Raw genomic sequence first — 22,783 nt, forward strand, 5'->3', positions numbered from 1 at the left:
ACGAAGAGAGGTAACCAACAAAGAGTCCTGTGGCACCTTATAGACTTACAGATGTATTGGAGCGTAAGCTTTCGTGGGTGAATATCCACTTCGTCAGAGCATTACAGGAGGGGGGAGAGCATCTTTCCAAGCAGGCTGGCTAACCTATTGAGGAGGGCTTTAAACTAAGTTAACTGAGGGAAGGAGACTAAAGCCCGGAGGCAAGTGAGGAAATGGGATACCGGAAGGAGGCATGAGCAGGAGAGCGCAAGAGGGGAGGACTCCTGTCTCATACTGAGAAAAAGGAAAGATCAGCAAGTTATCTTAAGTACCTATACACAAATGCAAGAAGCCTGGGAAACAAGCAGAGAGAATTGGAAGTCTTGGCATAGTGAAAGAACTATGATGTGATTGGAATAACAGAGACTTGGTGGGATAACTCACATGACTGGAGTACTGTCATGGATGGATATAAACTGGACAGGAAGGACAGGCAGGGCAGAAAAGGTGAGGGAGTTGCATTGTATGTAAGAGAGCAGTATGACTGCTCAGAGCTCTGATATGAAACTGCAGAAAAACCTGAGACTCTCTGGATTAAGTTTAGAAGTGTGAGCAATACGGGTGATGTTATGGTGGGAGTCTGCTATAGACCACCAGAACAGGGGGATGAGGTAGACGAGGCTTTCTTCTGGCAACTAACATAAGTTACTAGATCGCAGACTCTGGTTCTCATGAGAAACTTCAATCACCCCCAATATCTGCTGGGAGAGCAATACAGCAGTGCACAGACAATCCAGGAAGATTTTGCAAAGTGCAGGGGACAATTTCCTGGTCCAAGTGCTGGAGGAACCAACTAGGGGCAGAGCTCTTCTTGACCTGCTGCTTACAAACTGGGAAGAATTAGTAGGGGAAGCAAAAGTGGATGGGAACCTGGGAGGCAGTGACCATGAGATGGTTGAGTTCAGGATCCTGACACAAGGAAGAAAAGAGAGCAGCAGAATACAGACCCTGGACTTCAGAAAAGCAGACTTTGACTCCCTCAGAGAACCGATGAACAGGATCCCCTAGGAGAATAACATGAGCGGGAAAGGAATCCAGGAGAACTGGCCATTTTTTTAAAAAAATCTTCATTGAGGTTGCAGGAAAAAAGCACCCTGATGTGTAGAAAGAATAGTAAATATGACAGGCGACCAGCTTGGCTTAACAGTGAAATCCTTGCTGATCTTAAATGCAAAAAAGAAGCTTACATGAAATGGAAGATTGGACAAATGACCAGGCAGGAGTATAAAAATATTGCTCAGGCATGCAAGAGTGAAATCAGGAAGGCCAAATCACACTTGGAGTTGCAGCTAGCGAGGGGTGTTACGAGTAACAAGAAGGGTTTCTTCAGGTATGTTTGCAACAAGAAGAAAGTCAAGGAAAGTGTGGGCCTCTTACTGAATGAGGGAGGCAACCTAGTCACAGAGCATGTGGAAAAAGCTAATGTACTCAATGCTTTTTTTGCCTCTGTCTTTACGAACAAGGTCAGCTCCCAGACTACTGCACCGGGCAGCATAGCATGGGGAAGAGGTGACCAGCCCTCTCTGGAGAAAGAAGTGGTTAGGGACTATTTAGAAAAGCTGGATGAGCACAAGTCCATGGGGCTGGATGCGCTGCATTCAAGAGTGTTAAAGGAGTTGGCAGATGTGATTGCAGAGCTATTGGCCTTTATCTTTGAAAACTCATGGCGACCTGGGGAGGTTCCAGATGACTGGAAAAAGGCGAATGTAGGAAGGAGGATGATCCAGGGAACCAGAGGCATCAGCCTCACCTCAGTTCCTGGAAAAATCATGGAGCAGGTCCTCAAGTAATCAATTCTGAAGCACTTAGAGGAGATGGAAGTGATCAGGAACAGTCAGCATGGATTCACCAAGGACAAGTCATGCCTGACTATATTAATTGCCTTCTATGATGAGATAACTGGCTCTGTGGATGAGGGGAAAGCAGTGGATGTGTTATTCCTTGACTTTAGCAAAGCTTTTGATACAGTCTCCCACAGTATTCTTGCCAGCAATGTAAAGAAGTGTGGGCTGGATGAATGGACTATAAGATGGATAGAAAGCTGGCTAGGTCGTTGGGCTCAAGTGGAGTTCCCCAAGGGCCAGTCCTGGGGCGCGTTTTGTTCAATATCTTCACTAATGATCTGGAGGATGGTGTGGACTGAACCCTCAGCAAGTTTGCAGATGAGACTAAACTGGGAGGAGTGGTAGATATACTGGAGGGTAGGGATAGAATACAAGGGACATAGACAAATTAGAGGATTGGGCCAAAAGAAATCTGATGAGGTTCAACAAGGACAAGTGCAGAGTCCTGCACTTAGGATGGAAGAATCCCATGCACTGTACAGACTAGGGACCGAGTGGCGAGGCAGCAGTTCTGCAGAAAAGGATCTAGGATTACAGTGGACGAGAAGCTGGATATGAGTCAACAGTGTGCCCTTGTTGCCAAGAAGGCTAATGGTATTTTGGGCTGTATAAGTAGAGCATTGCCAGCAGATCAGGGGATGTCATCATTCCCCTCTGTTTGGCATTGATGAGGCCTCATCTGGAGTACTGTGTCCAGTTTTGGGCCCCATACTAAAAGAAGGATGTGGAAAAATTGGAAAGAGTCCAGGAGAGGGCAACAAAAATGATTATGGGGCTGGAGCACATGACTTATGAGGAGAGGCTGAGGGAACTGGGATTATTTAGTCTGCAGAAGAGAAGAAAGAGGGAGGATTTGATAGCTGCTTTCAACTACCTGAAAGGGGGTTCCAAAGAGGATGGATCTAGACTGTTCTCAGTGGTACCTGATGACAGAACAAGGAGTAATGGTCTCAAGTTGCAGTGGGGAAGGTTTAGGTTGGATATTAGGAAAAACTATTTCAGTAGGAGGGTGGTGAAGCACTGGAATGGGTTACCTAGGGAGGTGGTGGAATCTCCTTCCTTAGAGGTTTTTAAGGTCAGGCTTGGCAAAGCCCTGGCTGGGATGATTCAGTTGGGGATTGGTCCTGGTTTGAGCAGCGGGTTGGATTAAACGACCTTCTGAGGTCCCTTCCAACCCTGACATTCTATGATTCTGTGATTGATGCATATTGTTGGATATATACAGTTTAATATTTATACACCTGGGGAGAGGAGGCCTGCTCCTTCCTCTGTTACAACATTGGAATCCAATGAATGAACTGATGCTTTGAGGCACTTTTTGATTCATTCAGTGACTGTGGAACCCTTATATGAACTGGCATTTAACTAGACAAATTCAGGGATTCCACTATGGATTTCACAAGCTTAATATTCTAGGTTACTTTCCTGGATGCCATCACACCAGCTGATTTGGTGCTCATTTTCCAGGGACTGCTTGCAGAGTATCTGGGGTGAGAAGTGGGTCTCTTAAGTCCTGACCAGAGGATAGGGTCCTGGAGAAAACTAGCTCCTCTTCTCCCCTGCACCTTAGTTTAGTAGATGTGAACCCCAGGCAGGGCTGTGACTGCTCATGACATTCTGCTCAGGACACAAGAAAGGTAAACCACTGTGTTACCCCTCTGCTTTAGCAAGAGTAATCTTTACTAGAGCTTAGACTGTGTATCAGCTTCCTAATACATCAGTCTGTTTGCCTCTCCAGCAAACTCCTTGACACTCTGCCAGTCCAAACCTTGCCTTGTAGGTAATGATCAGTGAAACCCAGTTCCCAAGAAACATCTCCCTGCAGTGTCCAGTCCCTCTCACAGGACTGTCACTGATATTATTAATTTTCCTGCGTCCAAAAATACAGAGCACACACCAGTTTGTTAGATTAGCCAAGGACTCACATTTTACTTTAATATAACTACACTGAGATGGTTTATAGTAAAACTAAGAATAAGTTTATTAATGAAGAACAGAGCTTTAAGTGATTCTAAGCAAGAGGAAAAAGATAGGTATGCTTCAAACCAAACAATGCTTTCTAGCGACTCACTGTATCAGCTCAGAAGGATGTTTGTGAGGTGCAGCAATTCCTGGTATTCACCAATTTCTATGGACAATTTATTAAAGATTATCTAACCTGGTTGCACCCATAATGATGCTCCTGAAAAAGGGGTCCTGGTTTGCCTCATTGACGAAGACTCAGTCAGCTTTTGATTGACTGAAGAAGTCATTCACCTCAGCATCCTCCCCTGATTCACCCAGATCTCACTAAACTATTTGCAGCTGAGGTCAATTCCTTGAACTTTGCCATAGGCACAGTATTATCTCAACATGCAGGCATCTGCACCAACTCCACCACTGTGTGTTTTATTCATGGAAGCTAACCCTGGTAGAAAACCCCCCTGTGATATTTTGGACAAGGAGCTACTGGTGATCAAGACAGCTTTTGAGAAGTGGTGACCAGCCTATAAAGAGCCTGATTCCCAGTTCAAGTCCTGGTAGACCCCAAGAATCTGGAGTACCCATAGACTGTTACCAAAACTGTGAAAAAAAAACAACAAAAATTTGGCTTGTTTTAGGCTTACTTGGCTTTTGAGTTGCAAGTTGGCTTGCAGCTGCTTTTTTTCTTTTTTTAATTGGCTTCCTGGCTGCCTCTGGCCCCAGGCAATCAGAAAGCTCAACTGGTGATTGCCATTTGGCTCCAACTGCTGCGTTGCCTCCCTGCATGCCTGCCTGTGTGTGGTGACATGCAGATAGGTGGGGTGGGGCAACATGAGTGACGCGCTCCTGGATTGTGTGGACTGCAGGAGGGTGAGGGGCAAGGAGGGAGAGAATTCAGGGATACACAGTGGACCCACAGTCCCAAACTGCAAGGATTCATGATGGGGGGTCCAGTCACATTAGGGATTGGCTTATTTTGGCCTTGTTTTGAAATGGGATTAGCTTGTTTTTTGTCTTATTGTGAAAGCCGGGTGCTTTATTTACAGCATGAAAGTTGGTAACTCTCCAAAAAATGGGAAGGAGGATGTCCTGTTCTGCGAAGATTAATATCTTAAAACTGGTGAAGCGTTCTTTGCCTCTAAGTTCAAGGCATTCAGCTTTTTAAGTGGAACAATGAACAGCAGTTTGATGTCCTCCATCTGCTGTCTGATGACCCATTCACAACCCAGATCCGCCAGCCCTGAAAGATGCAGATCCCCAACTCCGAATACTGATTACACCACAGAATGTCTCCTCTATCACAAGGGTTGTATTTATGTTCTGGAGGGATAATCTAGGATTTAGGAATTGAAACTATGATATGATTTGCTACATATGAGCCATTTTGGCCAATTCAAATCCTGGACTCTAGGCTCAAGGAGCTGCTGGTGGAAGCTTCTGAATTTACATCAAGGATTATATAAGGTCCTGTGACTACTGCACCCATATCACGAACCCATTATCTAAACACCTAGACGTAGGTCTCCTCTGCCCACACCTCCAGAGCCTTGGTCAATTATACTGATGGACTTCATGGTAGAACTGCCATGCTCCCAGGGACACTCAGAAATCTTGTCTGTTATTTACCTTCTAACAAAGATGGTGCACTTCATCCCATGCCATACTGTTCCTACTGCAGGAGAGATGGTTCAAATCTTCCTGGAAAAGGTCTTCCACTACCATTGGTTACAATGGACATTGTATCGTACTGGGGATCCAGTTCATCTCCTGATTTTGGTGGGAAATTCTCAGTATCCTTAGCATCGAGTGCCTCACTTCATCTATCCCCCAACTACATGCTAATGAGCAAATAGAAAGAGTCAATCAAATCTTTGCTGCTTTTTGAGCTACCACCAGGACAAGTGTCAGAGGGGTAGCCGTGTTAGTCTGGATCTGTAAAAGCAGCAAAGAGTCCTGTGGCACCTTATAGACTAACTGACATATTGGAGCATGAGCTTCCATGAGTGATGCATCTGACAAAGTGGGTATTCACTCACAAAAGCTCATGCTCCAATATGTCAGTTACTCTATAAGGTGTCACAGGACTTTTTGCTGCACCAGGACAACTGTCTTCCCCTGCTGTGCTATGCAGAATTCATATACAACAATGCAATCCATGCTTAACCCAACATAGCCCAGTCTTTGAAAGCTATGACTTTCATCCCCATTTCAACCCTGATTTACCTGTTATTTCCCCAGTACTGGGAACCACAGATTTAGCATCCCATTTACATTGGGTGTACCAGGACCTCAAGGAATGCTTGCAGTCTGCCAAAGAAGCCTATAAACACCATTCAGACCAAGATGATCAGGTTGCCCTAATCCGGTAGTAAGGGACTCTCTACCCAAAACCTTAAATTGAGACACCTATTTGCCAGACTAGACTACCAATAACTGGGTCCCTTCAAGATTACAGAACAGGTAAATCCAGTGGCATTTAAATTACAGCTGTCTGAATCCTCGAAGATCTTCTCCATCTTTCATACCACAGTTTTAAAGCCCTATATTGAGAATCCATATCCAAACTGCTCCATCCCAACACCACCATCCATACAAATCTGTGGATAGGAAAATTACTTGGTCCACTGAATCCTTGACTCTTGAAGAGTTAGGGGAAAGGTCCATTACCTGGTGGACTGGGAAGGCCATGGTCTGGACAAATGGTCTTAGAAACTGGCAGAGAACATCAATTTCTTGAATCTATTGCAAGAGTTCCATCAGAAATACCCCAAGAAACTAGGCCCCAAGGCCCTTGGAGCTACCCTTGATGAGGGGGCAGGGGGTGGTGGTAGTACTGTCAAGAATCAGGGCCTGAAGCATAGACCGTCTGGAAGTAGGGTCTGCAACAGGTGCAGTCTTCAGGCAATCTAATGAGCACAGCTGGCCTGTAGCAGGCTGCCTAATTGGCTACATCAACTGATTGGTTGGAAAAGCTCTTTAGCCCAGCAGAAGCAGTTCACTGGCTGCTTGAAGCATTGCCCATGGTTGTGATAGCTCCTGCACCTACTTGTTCCCAGCCTTGATCCCACCTTTCTCCCGCCTTAGTACCCTCTTTGCTCCTCCTCCTGCATTGACTTACTCTATGTGATCTGATCTTGACCCTTAGCTCTAATGCATGATTTCTAACTCAGGATCTGACCCTGGGCTCTGATTCCTGGTGACCAGCTCTGGCTCTTACTACTAAGGATAACTCTGCTTCTAACCACTAGGCTAAATGGCTCACATCTCAGTCACTGACAGTGGGGTAAAATGGCAGCTCCTTTAACCTGGGATTAGTGGTGGGTAGGGGGAGTATCCTCTGAACACTCAGGGGAAGGCAGCATTGCCAGCTCTTACAGCTGATTGCAGATCATGGGATTGTAGTGTCTGCAGGAGGAGCTGTCATAGTGATGCAAGAAGTGCCTCCAGTGCAGCAATTTTCAGAGCAGGCATGTGAACAAAGCATTCTGTGTGACTCTCGAGGCTGAGGACAGAAACCTCCCCTGCCACTGATCCCTGCCTTCATGTACAGCCCCAAAGCAGACAGAGGGTCCCAGGGCAGCAAGAGGCAGCGGAGGGCAAAGTTTGGCAAGTGGTGCTGCTGGGGCTTGGGAAGAGGAGAAGCCCCCAGGAAGCAGGGGCATGGGCAGTCAGGGAAATGGTGCTGCTGGGTGTCAGACAGAGAAGTCCTGGGGCATGGGAGGCAGAGAACTGTTGGTGTGGGTCAAGACAGTAACAGAATATGATGGTAGTTCCCCTGTTTTAGGGGAGAGGAGAGGATAAGTGACATCTCCATCTGACCAGCCAAGGGGAGGCTTGCATTTTTGTAGACTTTAAAGATTAACTTTTCAATCCGTAGTTACCACATACACATGGGAATAGAGGGCATCTAAAAAGTCCAAGGACAAGACTATGGTGAAAACATACTTCAGCAACGAGCACATTATCAGTGCAGTGGTATACGGAGATTGGTGAAATGTCTCATGGTAATAAGTTTCATATTCAGATGTCAGGTTCTCAAGTTGTTGAGCATTTGTCTGTCATAAATTGAAAACTGTTACATGCTTTCAACATGAATGAAACATTTTCATTAAAGGTTCAAAATTTTATGAACATATAGACAAATGTCCTAAGTATTTTGATTGGGCAGGAGGTGAATGTGTTTCAGTTAGGTCATGAGTCAAAGTGTATACATTGCAGTTTGACAATGTGCATGGTTTGCATTCATATTCTGTTTATTGTATAATATTTTCTTCCAGGAATCAATGTCTCTTTTGTTGACCATTGACCTGTGACCTGATCTTGGAGAGTTTGTAGCTTTGGGTACCATATAATTCCTTTGTCAAGCATGTTTAATAGAGGTTATGAAAGCTGTAACAGCAAGTAAGAGATCAAATAATGGGGTTACTAGGCTACCTATGATTAAGAGCTTGTGGTATTACTATCAAGCTTTGTGGGAGTAGTTATGCTAAAGGGTGGGATTTAGCTAAAGAGATAACCCTGGGTCATAAATTCTGCACTCTCAATCTCAAAAGACAAACAAGAGACCACAAAGGATACAGCACGCTGCAGAATTCTTCAATGAGGTTGCTATCCAGTATCTAGATGCTTAAACCATATTTAATATAGAAATTATTATTCAATGACTGATGTCAGTCATGAATATTAAGGGTTGATGTTTCATTATGGACACCCTAAAAGCCACATATGGACAGGAATGAGTATTGACTTTATTATAATCAAGGTTAAGGATCAAATAAGGGTGTATATATCCTTACTGCTACCATAAAAAGGGTAACCCCCCCCCACACACACTCAGTTCTTGTTTCTTTGGTTCATCAGATTCCTCAGATAGTGTAAACTGAACCAGGACCTCCCTTTGGATGGACTTAACTTTCTTTCCCTTCCAGTCTCAATTTTCAATGCTCCCCATAAAGTTGTGAGTATGCATAATGCAAGATTGTAGGTATGAACAATGCAGGAAACCACTTTCCAGTACTTACCTTATTCTCACATTCATGTATTTTGATTTTTCTAGAATATCAGTTCTTGTTGTCTGTATTAAATAATGTTAATCTGTGGCAAGTGCATGTTGCACACTCCAATAAATAAACTTATAATTGTAATACTGGATCAGTCTATACTTCACATTACTTTACAAATTATCTGTATGCAATAGTATACTTTCTGCTAGTATAACATTCTTGTCAGTTTCACAGCTGCTATTGTCTCTGGTTCCTGCAGTCAGCCAGGCTCCATAGAGCCTTTCTGTCCCTCCCTGTTTCCCTTCTTGAATCCCCCAGTTTGTCCCCTGGATCAACTCCTGGAAAAAGCCAGTAGCAACTCATTGCTGCCAGCTCAGTTCAGACTCCTCCCTCAGGCCATTCAGCAGGGAGCAGACTCCCAAGAGCTGCCAGATCTCAGGATCCCAGAGGCTGTTTGTGAAGACATCACCTTCCTAGCAGCAGGTTTGAATAATTTTTGGTGGTGCTCAGAGCGGGTCCAAGTCCCACCCCCAAGGCTCTGAGAGGGAGTTTGGGTGCTGGGGACAGGCTCTGGGCTGGGCCAGGGGATTGGGGTGCAGAAAGGGGTTCAGGCTTTGGGAGGGAGTTTGGGTGCGGGAGGGGTCAGGCTCTCGGTGCAGGAGGGGATCCGGGGGTTGGCACTTACCTCCAGCAGCGCAGGCTCCCGAAAGCAACCCACACAGCCTCTGGCAGTAGCATCGGGGAGACACCCTCCTCCCACAGGGCCCGCAGCAGAGACGTGCTGGCCGCTCAGGAAGCAGCACGGAGCGGAGTGGGTGGGCAGGAAACTGTTTTAGTCCCGCTGTGGTTCTAAGGCTGGGGGTGGGGCTGGCTCTTTTCAATCGCTCGGGGGCAGCAGGCGGCCGGGAGACGATGTGGGGGGGCACACAGGGTGACAGGTGGGACCAGGGGAGAGACCCGGCTCTGAGCATTGGTGGAGCCGGGGCCATAGAACTCACCGCCCCCCACTTTCCCCGCACTCACCTACCTGGAGTGACTGGCTCAGGAGCTGAGGTCGGAGGAGAGCGGGGCTACCTCACAAGGCTAGTCCCAGCCTTTGGCGAAATCCCCTCGCTTGGGCGCTGGAATGAACCCTTGAACACATTTCAGTACAAAGTCTGCGGCGGGCTCAGGGTGGGGCTGCAGGCTGCTGTGGTGCTAAGTGCTGGGACATCAGTGCTGAGCGGAGGAGCCTGCACTCCCAGAGCACGGAGGGGAGGGCTGGGAGGTGTCCATGGGATTTCTGGGCACTTAGTCAAGCTGGGTTCTGATAAATCATGTGTTTCCTTCACACCAACCCCAGCTCCTTCCACAACAGGAAACGCAGGAGGAGCAAAAAGCCCAAATGGTGCCTGTGCAGGCGCTTCAAGCCAGAGACACCCTCCTGCAAGCCCTCCCCCCTAGTAACCTTCTGTCCAGCAGTCCTTAGTTGCAACAGCAGCCCCCTGACATCAATATGACAATTCACATGCAGGATCAGGCCAGTGATGAGCTCCCAAAATCCTAAGAACCAGTTCCCTACTGGGTCCTCGGCGGCACTTTGGCGGCGACGGGGTCTTCACTTCACTTCGTAAGTGTTTATCCAACATGAAACAGCTTCACCAGGAGACTGAAGGAGACCCACTTCTGGACATCCCATCAGTCTGGTAGTTAAAACACTCCTGTTTTTCCCCCTCTCAGACAGAGGGAAGAACTGAACCCAAGTCTCCCAGGTCTTTAACCACTGAGCTACAACTTATAGGGCGGGCACCACCTCCTTGCATGGGGTAAGGGAGGCCCCTTATTCTCACAGAAAACCATTTTGGCACCTAAGCTGCCTAACTCCAGGAGTATGGTTCCCAGTTGGGAATTGGAAGCGCAGAAAGACATGTCTCTGCAACCTGGACTGTGACAGGGCAGGAATTAGGATACAGGGGGTCCCTGGTATAAGTCTCCCCCTTATCTGTGGTTTCACATATCCATCGCTCATCAGTAGGGTGTTCCAATTCACGTAGGTCCCAATCCGCATAGCCATCATTTGCAGTATGTACTGTACTGTAAATTGAAAACGATGGATACGCCAATCAGGACTGACATGAATTGGAACACATTCCCCTATTGATGAACAATGGATATGCATAGCCACAGGTGGGCCATGGTCCACTCACTTAATATCTAGGCCCATCCCCCCAGTCCCAGCTCTGCTTCTGCCCCAGCACTTGCTCCACACTGCCTGCCCAGTGCTCCAGCTGGAGAGCGGGGTCAGGATGTGGGGGCTTGCCCAGCTCTGGCGCTTCAGCCACGGAGCAGGGTCAGGGGCTTGCCCTCCTCTGGCTCACCTGGCCCTCCTGCTGGGGAGTGGAGTTGGGGCTCAGGGGCTTCCAAGCCCCCGCACCCCAAGCCCACTCCCTGGCTGGAGCAGAGCAAGCCCCCCCCGGCCCATCCCCATTCCCCAGCTGAAGTGCCGGGCAGGCAGAGCAAGCCCTCGACCCCAGTCCCTGGGAGGAGTGCCAGATGGGTAGAGCAGGGCAAACCCCGAGCACAGGGCGGGGGTGGGACAGAGCAGGTGGGGATGTGGGGGAACACATTTTTCTGGGACCTCCCATTTTTCTCGGACCCCCTGGCCAGAGCATCAATGCCCCACCCTTTGCAAGGCTGGCTGAAGAGGGGGAAAGGCAGCCAGATCGCTCCTACCCCTCCACCCCCCATCATTGCCTGCCCGCCCAGGGCCCAGCCAAGTGTCCGCTCTTGTACCAGCGGGTCTCTGGTATATGTCATTTCGATATCTGTTGCTCTTTTCAAGAACATCACCCCAATGTACACCGAGGACCCGATGTACACCCTGCTCATTTGCATCTCACATTGGCTGGCTTAGATGGGAAGGCACAATTTGTTATAGATCCCATTCTTAGGTACATATCTCTCCCCATTCATTATATAAGGAATCTAAACACCTAACTCAGGCCTTGTGGCTCCATTTGCTGCTCCAGGGATTTTCTAGGTGCCTAAAAGTTAGGGGTTGCAACACTAAGCATTGCAACACTCAAGTCCCTTGGTGGGTCTGGGCCTAAGATCCTGTCTGCACAGGAAAGTTACACTGGTCTAAGCTAATAAGTGACTTTAAACAGATATAGTTACACTGGTATAACCACCTATGTTGACATTGTGATTCCAGTATAAAAGTGGTTTTTTTATTCTGGAATAAGAGTTTCCATATGGGGAATTTACCAGTACAAATACACCTGTAGGTGATAACATTTTCCAATGCAGATCAGCCCTGAGAGTACTGAAGAGAGGCAAAATAATGGTTGAGAAAAGCACTCTTTATTGATGGATCAAAGGAAATGGAAGAAATGATGGTGGCAACCCAGTAAACCCTACAGCCTTGAAGTCATTTGATAACAAAGAATAAACTGGTTCTATAGCAAAAATAAAAAGAACTGGAATTTTAAAATAAAAATGGTGAATTACAAAATCATAATAAAAATGGGAAATGTACTATAAAACACCAGGCAATGTGTTTCCTTAGGTAGTAGCATCACCTTTTCCCGCCTGTGATTATTTGCTATAGTCAGGTTCCCAGAGTTGGGGAAGGGGTCTATGATGGGGTCTCTACACAAGGCCTGAGTAGAGAGCCAGGGCCAATTAACCCTGTGAAAGGATGCACCTGCAGGAGAGTTGGGCTGATAATGAAGCTCAGTGGTTCAGGGACAGGCTGAGATGCTATAAAACCAGGAAGTGTGAAAGCCAGTAGTCACTCTGTGGGTTTAGTGAGGGAAAGAAGGAAACTAGGGGGAGAGTAGAAGTCCTGGGAGTCTCCCCTGAGGGAAAGGTATATCTGGAGAAGGGCCCTGATAGAGGTGAAGTAGGAAGCAGCCCAGGGAAACAGTAGCAAGGTTTGGGACAATGTAGACCTTGGCTGCTGGGTCTAGGGTCTCTGGGCTGTAACCCAGAGTAATGAGCAGGCCTGGGTTCTCCTATTAGCTGCTGGGGAAGTGGCCCAGCCTGGGCAGTGGAGCAGAAGAGTTGTCGAGACAGATCAGCCAGTGGGATTTTGCTACGCCAGAAGGAAAGGACTATAGTGACCTAGCTGGAGAGGACAGAGCCAGCTCTAGGTTTTTTGCCTCCCCAAGCAAAACAAAAAACAAAAACACAAAAACAAAACAAAAAAACCCTGAAATGCTGCCCCTGGAATTCTGCCACCCCAAGCACGTGCTTGGTTTGCTGGTGCCTAGAGCCAGTCTTGGGAGAGGGCCAAGCCATGAAGAGGGTACTCGCTCCAGAGAGAGAGACACCATGGGGTGCCAGACAGGTTGTGAGTTAATTCCCAGAGAGGCCACAAGGAGGTGCTACAGCAGTGAATAGAGCATTCAGTGACAGGGTGTTATACTAAGAAAATAAAAACCAGCAGGATCTTATTAAACAGGATAAGGCAAGATGCCATGTTTATTGTGAATACAAAAAGAGTCAGAGTAAGCAATTGATTATAGCTATAACATTCCACTCATTCTCTCATTCATTCACCCACCCACACAAGTTCTGCAAGACTGTCATAGTTACCAGCCTAAAGGTTGCTTGTGCTAAGCCACTGGCCAGGTGCCCTGGACACAAGGATGGAGCTGAGTCTTGTTAGATGAGCATCCAATGCTCCTGGAGGTTGGTTGCAGAACCAGACTCAAAGTTCTCAGTCTTCAGGGCCTGTTTTTATAAGGATTTATCCTCATTCAAGTCTATAGGATTTGCTTTGTCATGCTGCTCTCACTTTTGAAGTGATGATCAATCACTGTTCTCACATTGGAAGTGATGGTCAATCACACAGATGGCACAGCCATGACGGTTGTCATCTTGTTCTTTGGTTCTTTGGCTCCCCTGTCCTTGGGGTGCTTGGGGGTGGATTCTGGTTTGCCCTCAGGGTCATCCAGTTATCTCACTCAATGCATTTCTTCAGCCAAATGATCCTGGAGTTATCATTCTAAAGCTGGCACTTCCAACCTTTTATGACCCATTGAAACATACATTCACACTCTATTTCACTTAATAAAATGTAGATAACATATTTCTTATCACATCTATCTATCCTTTAACATAACCTTCTATAATTACTGGGACATGACAGGCTTTGTTAGATCTGTCCATACCACTTGCTACACAGGAAAGAAAACAAGCAAGATACAAATGCAAAGGGAGAGAGTTAACAAAACTTATTGCTGCATTCTGGAATGCAGTTATGGCAGCAGTTATTTTTACTAGTTTGTCTTATCACTTTCAGAACAGACTCTTCTTCTGAGGTTGTGCTGGTACAATGAGCACAGACCTTGTAAATTTAACAGACGTATTTCAATTAGCACGGCCTTAGCAGTCTAGCTGAGAGACATATTTCTTTCTATTGGACAGGCCAAATCCAAAGTCAGTTCTGAACTATGCTTTCCCATACCATAAATGCATTAATTACTATTTCAATCCAGCAAGGGTCCCGGCATCAACACCAACGGCCCCTTCCAGGAGGGTCAGAGTTAAGTGTGGAGCTTGTTCCAGGGGTTAATAATAGAAGAATACTTTTCTCTAAGCCAGACAGAGCCAGGAGCAGACCCAGGTCAGGATCTTGTAGGGATCATGCAGACTCCCTTGTCCCTGGCACAGCATACAGTTCACACATGTTCTTGCTCTCACATCTAGCTAGATGCACTCTGCCTCATGCCAATGCAATCTCCTCCCTCCTTTGGAGCAGTCCAACATGTCTGTGTACTCTGGTCTGGGCACTGGTGTGTGGCATGAGCTCAGAATGGTGTGTTGGTTATGTGATCTCAGCTGTCCTGTCAGCTAGGCTGAGAGTTTACAAGAGACCCCTTTTGCAAGTAGCTGGCTGTCCTCCTCAGAGCTTTTTCTCCTTTCTTTGTTTTCTTTCTGAATTTCCTAGGCTGGATCCTGTCCTGCCCCTCCTCTGCTCATTTGCTCAAACCCTCCCAAGGGTCAGAGTTAATTCTGTGTATTTGACTGCCCTCCCCACCCCTGCAGCCAATCAGGTTTGTGCAGAGTAGCAAGGAGAAAGGAAACGGGAAACAGGAGAAAGGAGGGGCAAGGGAAGGATCTCTTTTACCAGCTCCACATTATTATACCCCTTATTTAAATAGCACTGAGGACACCATACATAATAAGGGATAATAGTAATAAAAACACCATTTTTAAATAAATAACATAAAATAAATGTTGTGAAATCATATTTACAGTGGATTACAGGAAACAGTACTATTCAAGCAATCAGAAAAGGCACCTAACTCAGACCCTTAAAGTATTTCATAGGTAACAATTTTGGCCTGGCAAAATTTCAGTGGATGGTTTAAAGTTCAACTTTAAGGTCATCTGGCTCCTTGTTTGTGCCCTGCACTGGTCAGAACATCTTTCATGGTCCAGACGATGAAGACCCAACAGTGTCATGGTAGATCCCACTGTGCAACCGCAGGATGTGAGCAGCCATGATGTGGAAGGTGACCTCTCCAGTTCACCCACACTGTCTAGCTGTACAGTGATCCCCACTGTAAGTAATGTCTATAAAGTGATGGCTCCCTTGTCCCATCGGAATTAACAAATCTATCCAAACTTTTGATGATCTTAACTCTAATCAATTTCCTCCATGATCACAGCTTCTACCTGCTCGCTAGCGCCATGTGGTGTAAACTTTCTCTTATATAAACTATGGGCTCGCAAGGGAATTTAACTTACAAACACAGCATTGTCTCTTACACCTTTCTCATATTATGGTGGTAATGTCAATGAATCCAAGACTATGATATCCACAAAGGTCTGATGACAGGCTGCAACAAAAATGTTTTTACATCTCTTAATACACTGTGATGTTGTATCTCTCAGCTCATGTGCAGCAAGCAGGGCAGGGCTGATCACCTGGCCCAGAAAAAGGGTGTGGCCGTTACTAGGCATGCTCTGTTTGTTTCTAAAGCTGTACAGGTAGTTTTTGTTGTGGACACACCCCTGACAGGTCACTTCCTGTTTAGTAACCTTATAGAGCATGGTGCAGGGAGGTTGGTACCTGGAGTGGGGCTGGCCAGGGGCAATGGGGCATGGTGGGGGAAGTCCTACTCCACCCAGCCCAGTGCAAGGGCACTGTTTATAAACCTGCAACCCTTTGCTGCCAGTGTGCCCCTGCCTCGCCACACCTGCATGGGTTAAGGGTTTTGGTGTGGGGTCCAGGTGCCAGTGGGGCTTGATGGGGTGAGCATCCAGGTGCAGCTGGTTGAGGATCAGTGGGGTGGGGGTTCAGGGGTGGGGAACTCATTGGAGAGGTCCAGGTGTAAAGGGGTAGGGCTTATCAGTGTGAGGGTTTGATGGTCCTACTTAATGGGAGAATCCCAGCTGGTGCCGACGGAATGCTGCATGCTGAGCTCCTGCTTCCCCCTGCAATTCCCATATTCCCTTTTCTTCTCCACCCCTCCCCTCACTCCCACATTCCCCTCCCTCGCCCTATTCCATCCCCCTTCCTTCCCCACTGCCTCTTCCCCTCTCCCCCCTTCCCTCATTTGCCCTGCCCCCCTTACCCAGTCCCACCATGGGCACTCACTGTTACACAGAAAGCAGGAAGGCTCCCAGCACACAGAAGAGGAGCACAACTGACACCAGGACCAAGGAGGTAGCGTTCAGTTGCAGAGTCAGCACAGTCCAGCCACAGTGTCCTTCAGCTGGGCAGCTCTGTGCTTGCAGAAATGGAGGGAGTGCCCATGGTCATCCCACTGCCCCCATTCCCCCACACGCCTTCACTTTGCTTCCCTGCTGTTTTTTGCAGGAAAACAAAGGAATGCTGTGGGGGAGGGGGTGTTCTCTGCATGCAGCATCCCCCCAGGATTAAGGTGCAGACAGTGGTGTCAGAGCACAGCACAAGTGGAGTGGACCAGAGCCACTTCTGAGCATGGGCCGGGCCCCATGGCAGCACTGGCATCAGTATAAATGTGGTACTGACTAAACTGTTCCCGAATTCATGTTGACTTTGCTGAATAGTTTCAATGAACAGGAAAAGGTGCCACCACTTCCCTTCTAGCCTTTAGTCCAGTGGCTGGGCCCTCAGCTGGGAACCCCAGGTTCATTCCCCCCCATGTGATGTGGGGATGGAATGGGAATTTAGGTCTCCCTGCTAAGGTGAGGGCTCAAGATGCCTGGCTCCTCCAGAGTGTCTGATATGAGGCTCACTCAATCTCTCCCGCTGAATATGTCCCACTGTGTCTAAACACCACCATGGGCAATGGGGCAGAGCAAGGGAGTGAGAATGACTCTGAAGCCCAGGGGATCAGGCCCCCACCTCAGAACCCCAGAGTTCAGCTTCTCTGCTCCAACGACCCTGTAATTATTGATCCGTAACCACAGTGATAGAGCTGGGGTTGCCTGGCTGGAAGGTGATGCCCCTGGGGCCAGCTGGTATGAAGAGTCCCCATTATGCCCCTGGAGCAAAGCTGCCCAGCCAGTGTTTGTATGGATGACATCAACCTGCTGTTATCAACAAACCAACCACACGCAAGCCTCAAAGCAACAGACATTCCCTGTCTCCTGCCCCTCCCCTCCCCTCCCCTCATCCCTGTTCTGAAGTGCCCTACCACTATCTTCCCCGCTCCCTCTTTCCCCACCCTATCCTCTCACCCCCTTTCTTCTCCCCTGGACCCATGCCTCTCTTCCTCACTGTGTCTCCCTGGAAGGTGCCTCTGCTCTCCTGGATCCCACCGCTTTCCCCCGTCCTCCTGGTCCATGCCCCTTCCCCCCTGCAAACACCCTCTGTTCCCTGGAGCCCACTCATCACTTCACCACCACTCTAGCCTCTGGCATCCACCTCTCCCCTCTCCTCCTCTGCTCCCATGTCTCCCACCCCTCCCATCATGCCACATCACTGTCCCCCCCGACACCTGTGCCCTTCTCTCCCCCATTCTCACCACCCCTCTATTCCCCTGGTGCCTGCCCCTCCCTTCACTCTTCCCCCACCCTCTCTGGAGCCCATCTCTACCCTCGCCCCTCTCTGTTTCCTTGGTACCCCTTTCCTTTGTTCCTTGTGCCTGCCCCTTTCCTCGCTCTCCCTTTGGGCATCTCCTCCCCCCAGGGGTCTTTCCCTTCTCCCTCTTGGAGCTTGACCCTCCCCTTACTCCTCTCTTTGCTCCTCTGGCACCTGCCCCACCCCACACTTGCTTTGTCCCTTTCTCATGTACACCTTCCCTCACCCCCCCTTTGCCCACCCCTCACCCCCTTTTTCTGCTCGTCACCTGAAGCTTCCCCCACCCTGTGCTTTTCCCATGGAGTGCCCACCCTTTCCTTCTCTCCCCTCTAATTCCCTGGTGCCAGCCCCTCCTTTTGCTCCCCCTCTATCTCCCTGCCACCCCGTTCCCCCCTTGTGTCCACCAGTGCAAGCCTCTTACTTGTCCCCAATCATGCTCCAGTGGCTGCCCCTTCTCTCATTCTCCTTTGAGCTCCTGGTGCCCACTCCTCCCATGGCACCAACCCCTCCCCCACCACCCTCTACCCCCTGCTGCCTGCCCCTCCTCTTCCACCTCAACTCCCCAGTGCCCACACCTCCCATCACCCCATTGTGTCCCCTGCCCATGCCCTCATCCTGATCTGACCCCCCCCCCAGTGACTACCCCTTCCCTAGCCACCCCCTCTGTCCCCAGGCTCCTGCCTTACTCTTTCCCCCTAGTGCCTATTGTGATGGGTTTTCACTCCAGGGGTGCAGTCAGGGAGCCATAAGAACCACTGTGCCCCCTGAAAATTCAGCTGGGTTGGTGATATACAGCCAGACTCTCCAGGGACTGTTATCACCCAACAAAACATCAGGTGGCACCACACATCAAACAGAGTTACCTGAGTGCTTTACCTAAGCCACTCAAGGACAGACATCCAATTTCCCTCCATAGGCTGAAATATGAATCATTTTATCCATTGTGAAAATGGAGGCAGGGAAAAGGTTGGTTCAGTGGGCCAGATTCACCCCTGTGCCGGCAAAGGAGAGAGGGGAGGCAATTTGTGACTCCGCTGTTCAGTGGCTGCAGGGGACGGTGCAGACCTTGGCACAGACTAAGGAAGTTCTGAAGTCCAGCCAGAGCTGCATCCCTCTTACAATGGCCTTCCATGCTTCTTGGCCAGTGCGCAGAGTATCAGAGGCCCAGCTTTATACTGCCCACGTCCCTCTGTCCCTCGTCCACCAACCTTCATCAATTCACCCCATTCCCAGCCCTCTCAGGAACATGCCCTGTACCTGCAGCTGCTGTGGAGGAGGCACAAGAGGCTCCTGTGCTGGATGAAACCCTCACCGTGGGGGAGGGGCTGTCTCCTTCCCTACAGCCCATTTGGTCCAGACTAGCTGTCATCCAGGACCAGAATACAAATCTGGACCCAGTTCAGCACTAACAAGTGACCTTTAATTTAGGGGCTATATTTTGGGTTCCAACCTTTAGGTTCCAGGGCCTGGTTCTCAGAGGGGTTGGGCACCTGCAGTGCCACTGACTGTAGCTGTGGAGGCTGCACCGCTCTGGAGCGCCTGCCCTGCAGTTCTCTAGTTGGGAGAGAGAAACTCGGATGCCCCAAATAAGGCCATTTTGCTAAGTTTGGGTCTTAATGTTGTTACTATCAAGTAATGAATGAATGTGAGACATCCTGATACTTGGGCCCCTGCTCCATTTGCTCCATTTGTCCACTTTCCACTGTTTATTATGTGGAGTATTCAGTAATGGTACAAGCATTGGCAACAGGTATCATAGGCTGGGAGATGCTGTGCCTAGGGGTAAAAGTAACTGAGGATACTTACTGGTATTGGGGGGGGGGCTGGCCCCCAGAGGGGCAGGGCCTCAGGCGGAAGGGGCAGGGCTGTAGGTCAGCATCCCCCAGCCAGCCCTTGGACCGCACTGCCCAGGGCTCCCATGTTGCCACAGCAGCGCTTTAATGTTGCTACCCCTTCCCCCACCCCCATCTGTCGGCAGCCCTGGCAGTATGGACCCTACTGGCAGGGCCCCCAACAGGGTAGGCAAAAGGGGCTGGGACATTAAAGTGCTGCCATAATGGGGCTGGGTATGGGCCAGTGTGGGTTCTTACTCGTATGGAGAACTGGCCCACTTTCACCCCTGGCTGCACCTCCTGAAACAGCCAGGCATGTCCCTGCCCATGCTCCACCCCCCAGATCCTCTCCTGCTTCCTGCTCTTCAGGTCCTCCTGTGCTGTGTCTCTGGCACGGGCTGCGGCCCCGCTGCCCACCCTCCTGACAGTCTTGGGCTGAGGGGACTGAGGCCGCATCACTGACAAGCTTGGTGCTCTGGGGCTGAGACGGTTGGGGCCACATTGCCCACCCTCCTGGCACTCCAGGGCTGGGAGGTTGGGACTACGCTGCCTGCCCTCCCAGCACTCTAGGGTTGGGGATGCTAGCCTGGGGCAGGGGCCAGCAGTTGCAGTGGAGGGCTCTGGAGTCCAGTGTGGGGGACATGGAAGGGGCAGGACCTCGGGTGGAGGGGACAGCATAGCAGGGTAGTCTCTCTCAACCTGGAGGTGGATTTACAGTAAAATACAGGGTGCCCTGGCATAGGGCCCCCCCACCCAGGCAACTATGAGGGCAGAAGCTTGGTCCTGCTGCAGGCTTTGCCCGCACTGGCAGACAAGTTTCCCCCTCCTCCCTTGAGTGTGCTGCATTCCCACCCCTCTCAGTGCTTCCCCTGCCAGGAAAAGCTGTTTGCTGGCACTTGGGTCACTATGGAAGGGAAGGGGAGGAGGTGGGGTGGAGCCTTTGGAAAGGGGGCAGCAAATGCAGAGCCTTCGCATTCCCCTACACACACTTCCCCCCTCCAAGGCCCCTGCTGTGAGCATCCATACCCCCAGCCCCCTGCCTTGATTCCTGCACCCTGCTCACACCCTCCCAGCCCCCTGCCCACCCTGACTCCTGCACCCCTCCCACATACATTACCACCTTGACGCCTCACACCAAACAGGAGCTGCCCCAGGTAAGTGCTCCACACCCCAAGCCTCCTCCCACCCTAACTCATAGCTAGACCCTGCACCCCAACCCCCAGTCTGCTCCTGCACCCTAACTTCCTCAGACCCTACACCCCTAGTCCTGAGCCTCCTCCCACACCCTAAGTCCTGGCTAGACCCCACACCCCAACTTTTTTTTTTTAAACATTTGTATAAAGCGCTCTTATCCAAAGTGCTTTACAATAGTCAGCAAACAGTACAAACAATATTTGGAAAGATCATTAAGCGGTCTGCTGAAACCCTCAGCAATTTTCAAGTGGTCTATGGAAAAATAAGTTAAACTACAAAAACAATCAAGGTACCTCACTTTATTTTCATTTACTTCCTATTACTGATAGGAGGAGGATGAAGAAAAAAAAAGAATGAAAAATGGGGGTGGAGTGGGAGAGAAGATAGGAGAGAATGTTCTTTTTCTTGGCTGGGTCCCAAGGAAGGGCCCCAAAAGTGAAGCTGAGCACAGGGCTCCACTAACTCCAAACCTGCCATTGACCCACACACTGCCCATGGGTACAAGTATCATTTCTTATGCATAAGTTTGGACAGACTGAGATTGTGTTCCTAAGAGACCAGAGGAGCTATAGAACAGGAGCTGCTAACAAGGGAGTTTTATGAGAGAGTTTAGAAGGAGGAGTTTGAGGGGGGCTGGTTACACTTAACATTCCTTAAACTGCTTTAAGTTTAAAACCAAAAACGCCTCCTGACAAAAAACAAACAAAAATCAAAGGAACAAGCTTCAGGATTAAAAAGACAATGCAGGCAGAAGTCCAGCAACAGAGTGGGGCCTATCCAGTTCATTGCACGCACTGCAGCATATATGATTACCTGCCATATGGGCAGGTGGCAAATGTGTGCATTTGGTGCAAAGAGCTCATGGCCCTCAGAGACCATATACTGGCTTTGGAGATCAGAATGGCTGAACTGGAGGAGCTAAGGGAGACAGAGAGGTACATAGATGAGATTTTCCTGGACACAGTAGAACAGTCCCAACCCCAGTCCGACAGCCTCTGTGCTGTTGATGAGGATGGAAGTCTCAGGGAAGCAGAAAGAAACGATCCCATAGTTGGGACCCTCCTTCCAGATGAGGGTTGCGGTATCCTCTCACACTGAGGATACCTCTCCAGGGGAGTGAACTACAGTTATTAGGAAGAGACAGAACCTCCTATCACTATTACCTATCATTAGAAACATAGATAGTTGGGTTTGCAAGGACCGGGAGAACCACATGGTGACTTGCCTGCCTGGTGTGAAGGTTGCAGATCTTTCAAGACATCTTGATGGACTTAGTGCAGTGCTGAGGAGGAGCTGGTGGTCACGGTACATGTAGATATCAGTGACATAGGGAAGGAAAGGAGAGAGGTCCTGGAGGCCAAATTTAGGGTTGCTAGGTAGGAGATTGATGTCCACAACCTTCAAGGTAGTAGTCTCTGAAATGCTTCCAGTTCCACCCGCAGAACCAGTTAGACAGGTAGAACTGCAGGGTCTCAAAGCATGGATGAGACAGTGGTATAGGGAAGAGGGTTTTTTTTTTAATTAGGAACTGGGGAAACTTTTGGGAAAGGAGAAGCCTATAGAGGAAGGATGGGCTCCACCTAAACCAAAATGGAACCAGAGTGCTGGCACTTAAAACTAAAAAGGTTGTAGAGCAATTTTTAAACTAAGCTGAGAGAAAGCTGACAGGTATGGAGAAGCATGTGGTTCAGACAGACACATCACTTAGGGGAGGATCTATTAATAGAGATTCTCTATGTCCTAGTAAGAAGGAGAGGATGCAAGATGATAAAATATGGGTAGGATCTGATGAGAAACAGTCAAATGAAAAAGATGCCCTTTCAATTACATTATGTAATGGCAGACAGCTAGAAAGTGACAAGTTTTTAAAATGTTTATATACAAATGCTAGAAGTCTGAATAATAAGA

General features: G+C 48.8%; 2 protein-coding genes, 1 long non-coding RNA gene and 1 pseudogene across 9 annotated transcripts in view; 2 read left to right on the forward strand and 2 right to left on the reverse strand.

The window, feature by feature from the left end:
• Nucleotides 1–10,306, reverse strand: part of LOC115635672 (butyrophilin subfamily 1 member A1-like) — a 35,857-nt gene extending 25,551 nt beyond the window's left edge. For 3 of the 7 annotated variants that reach the window (XM_030534770.1, XM_030534763.1, XM_030534762.1), the window contains exon 1: nucleotides 9,534–9,610. Coding sequence is in view for 2 of the 7 variants with exons in the window: in XM_030534763.1 (XP_030390623.1) it covers nucleotides 9,534–9,586 (53 nt within the window). In the remaining 5 variants the exon portion in view is untranslated. Of the gene's footprint in view, nucleotides 1–9,533; nucleotides 9,611–9,871 lie in introns of those variants that run through there. The other 4 variants (XM_030534765.1, XM_030534766.1, XM_030534767.1 and 1 more) reach the window with 4 other exon arrangements.
• LOC115635664 overlaps nucleotides 1–22,783 on the forward strand; it is a 1,110,108-nt pseudogene that overhangs the window by 740,724 nt on the left and 346,601 nt on the right.
• Nucleotides 1–22,783, reverse strand: part of LOC115635684 (zinc finger protein 239-like) — an 861,693-nt gene that overhangs the window by 454,126 nt on the left and 384,784 nt on the right. The window lies entirely within an intron of this gene.
• Nucleotides 9,249–12,351, forward strand: LOC115635702. The gene is made up of 3 exons (XR_003996660.1): nucleotides 9,249–9,331; nucleotides 10,362–10,457; nucleotides 12,137–12,351. It is a non-coding gene; the product is annotated as an uncharacterized LOC115635702 (long non-coding RNA).

Source organism: Gopherus evgoodei, chromosome 15 (assembly GCF_007399415.2).
Source record: "Gopherus evgoodei ecotype Sinaloan lineage chromosome 15, rGopEvg1_v1.p, whole genome shotgun sequence".
Lineage (NCBI taxonomy): Eukaryota > Metazoa > Chordata > Testudines > Testudinidae > Gopherus > Gopherus evgoodei.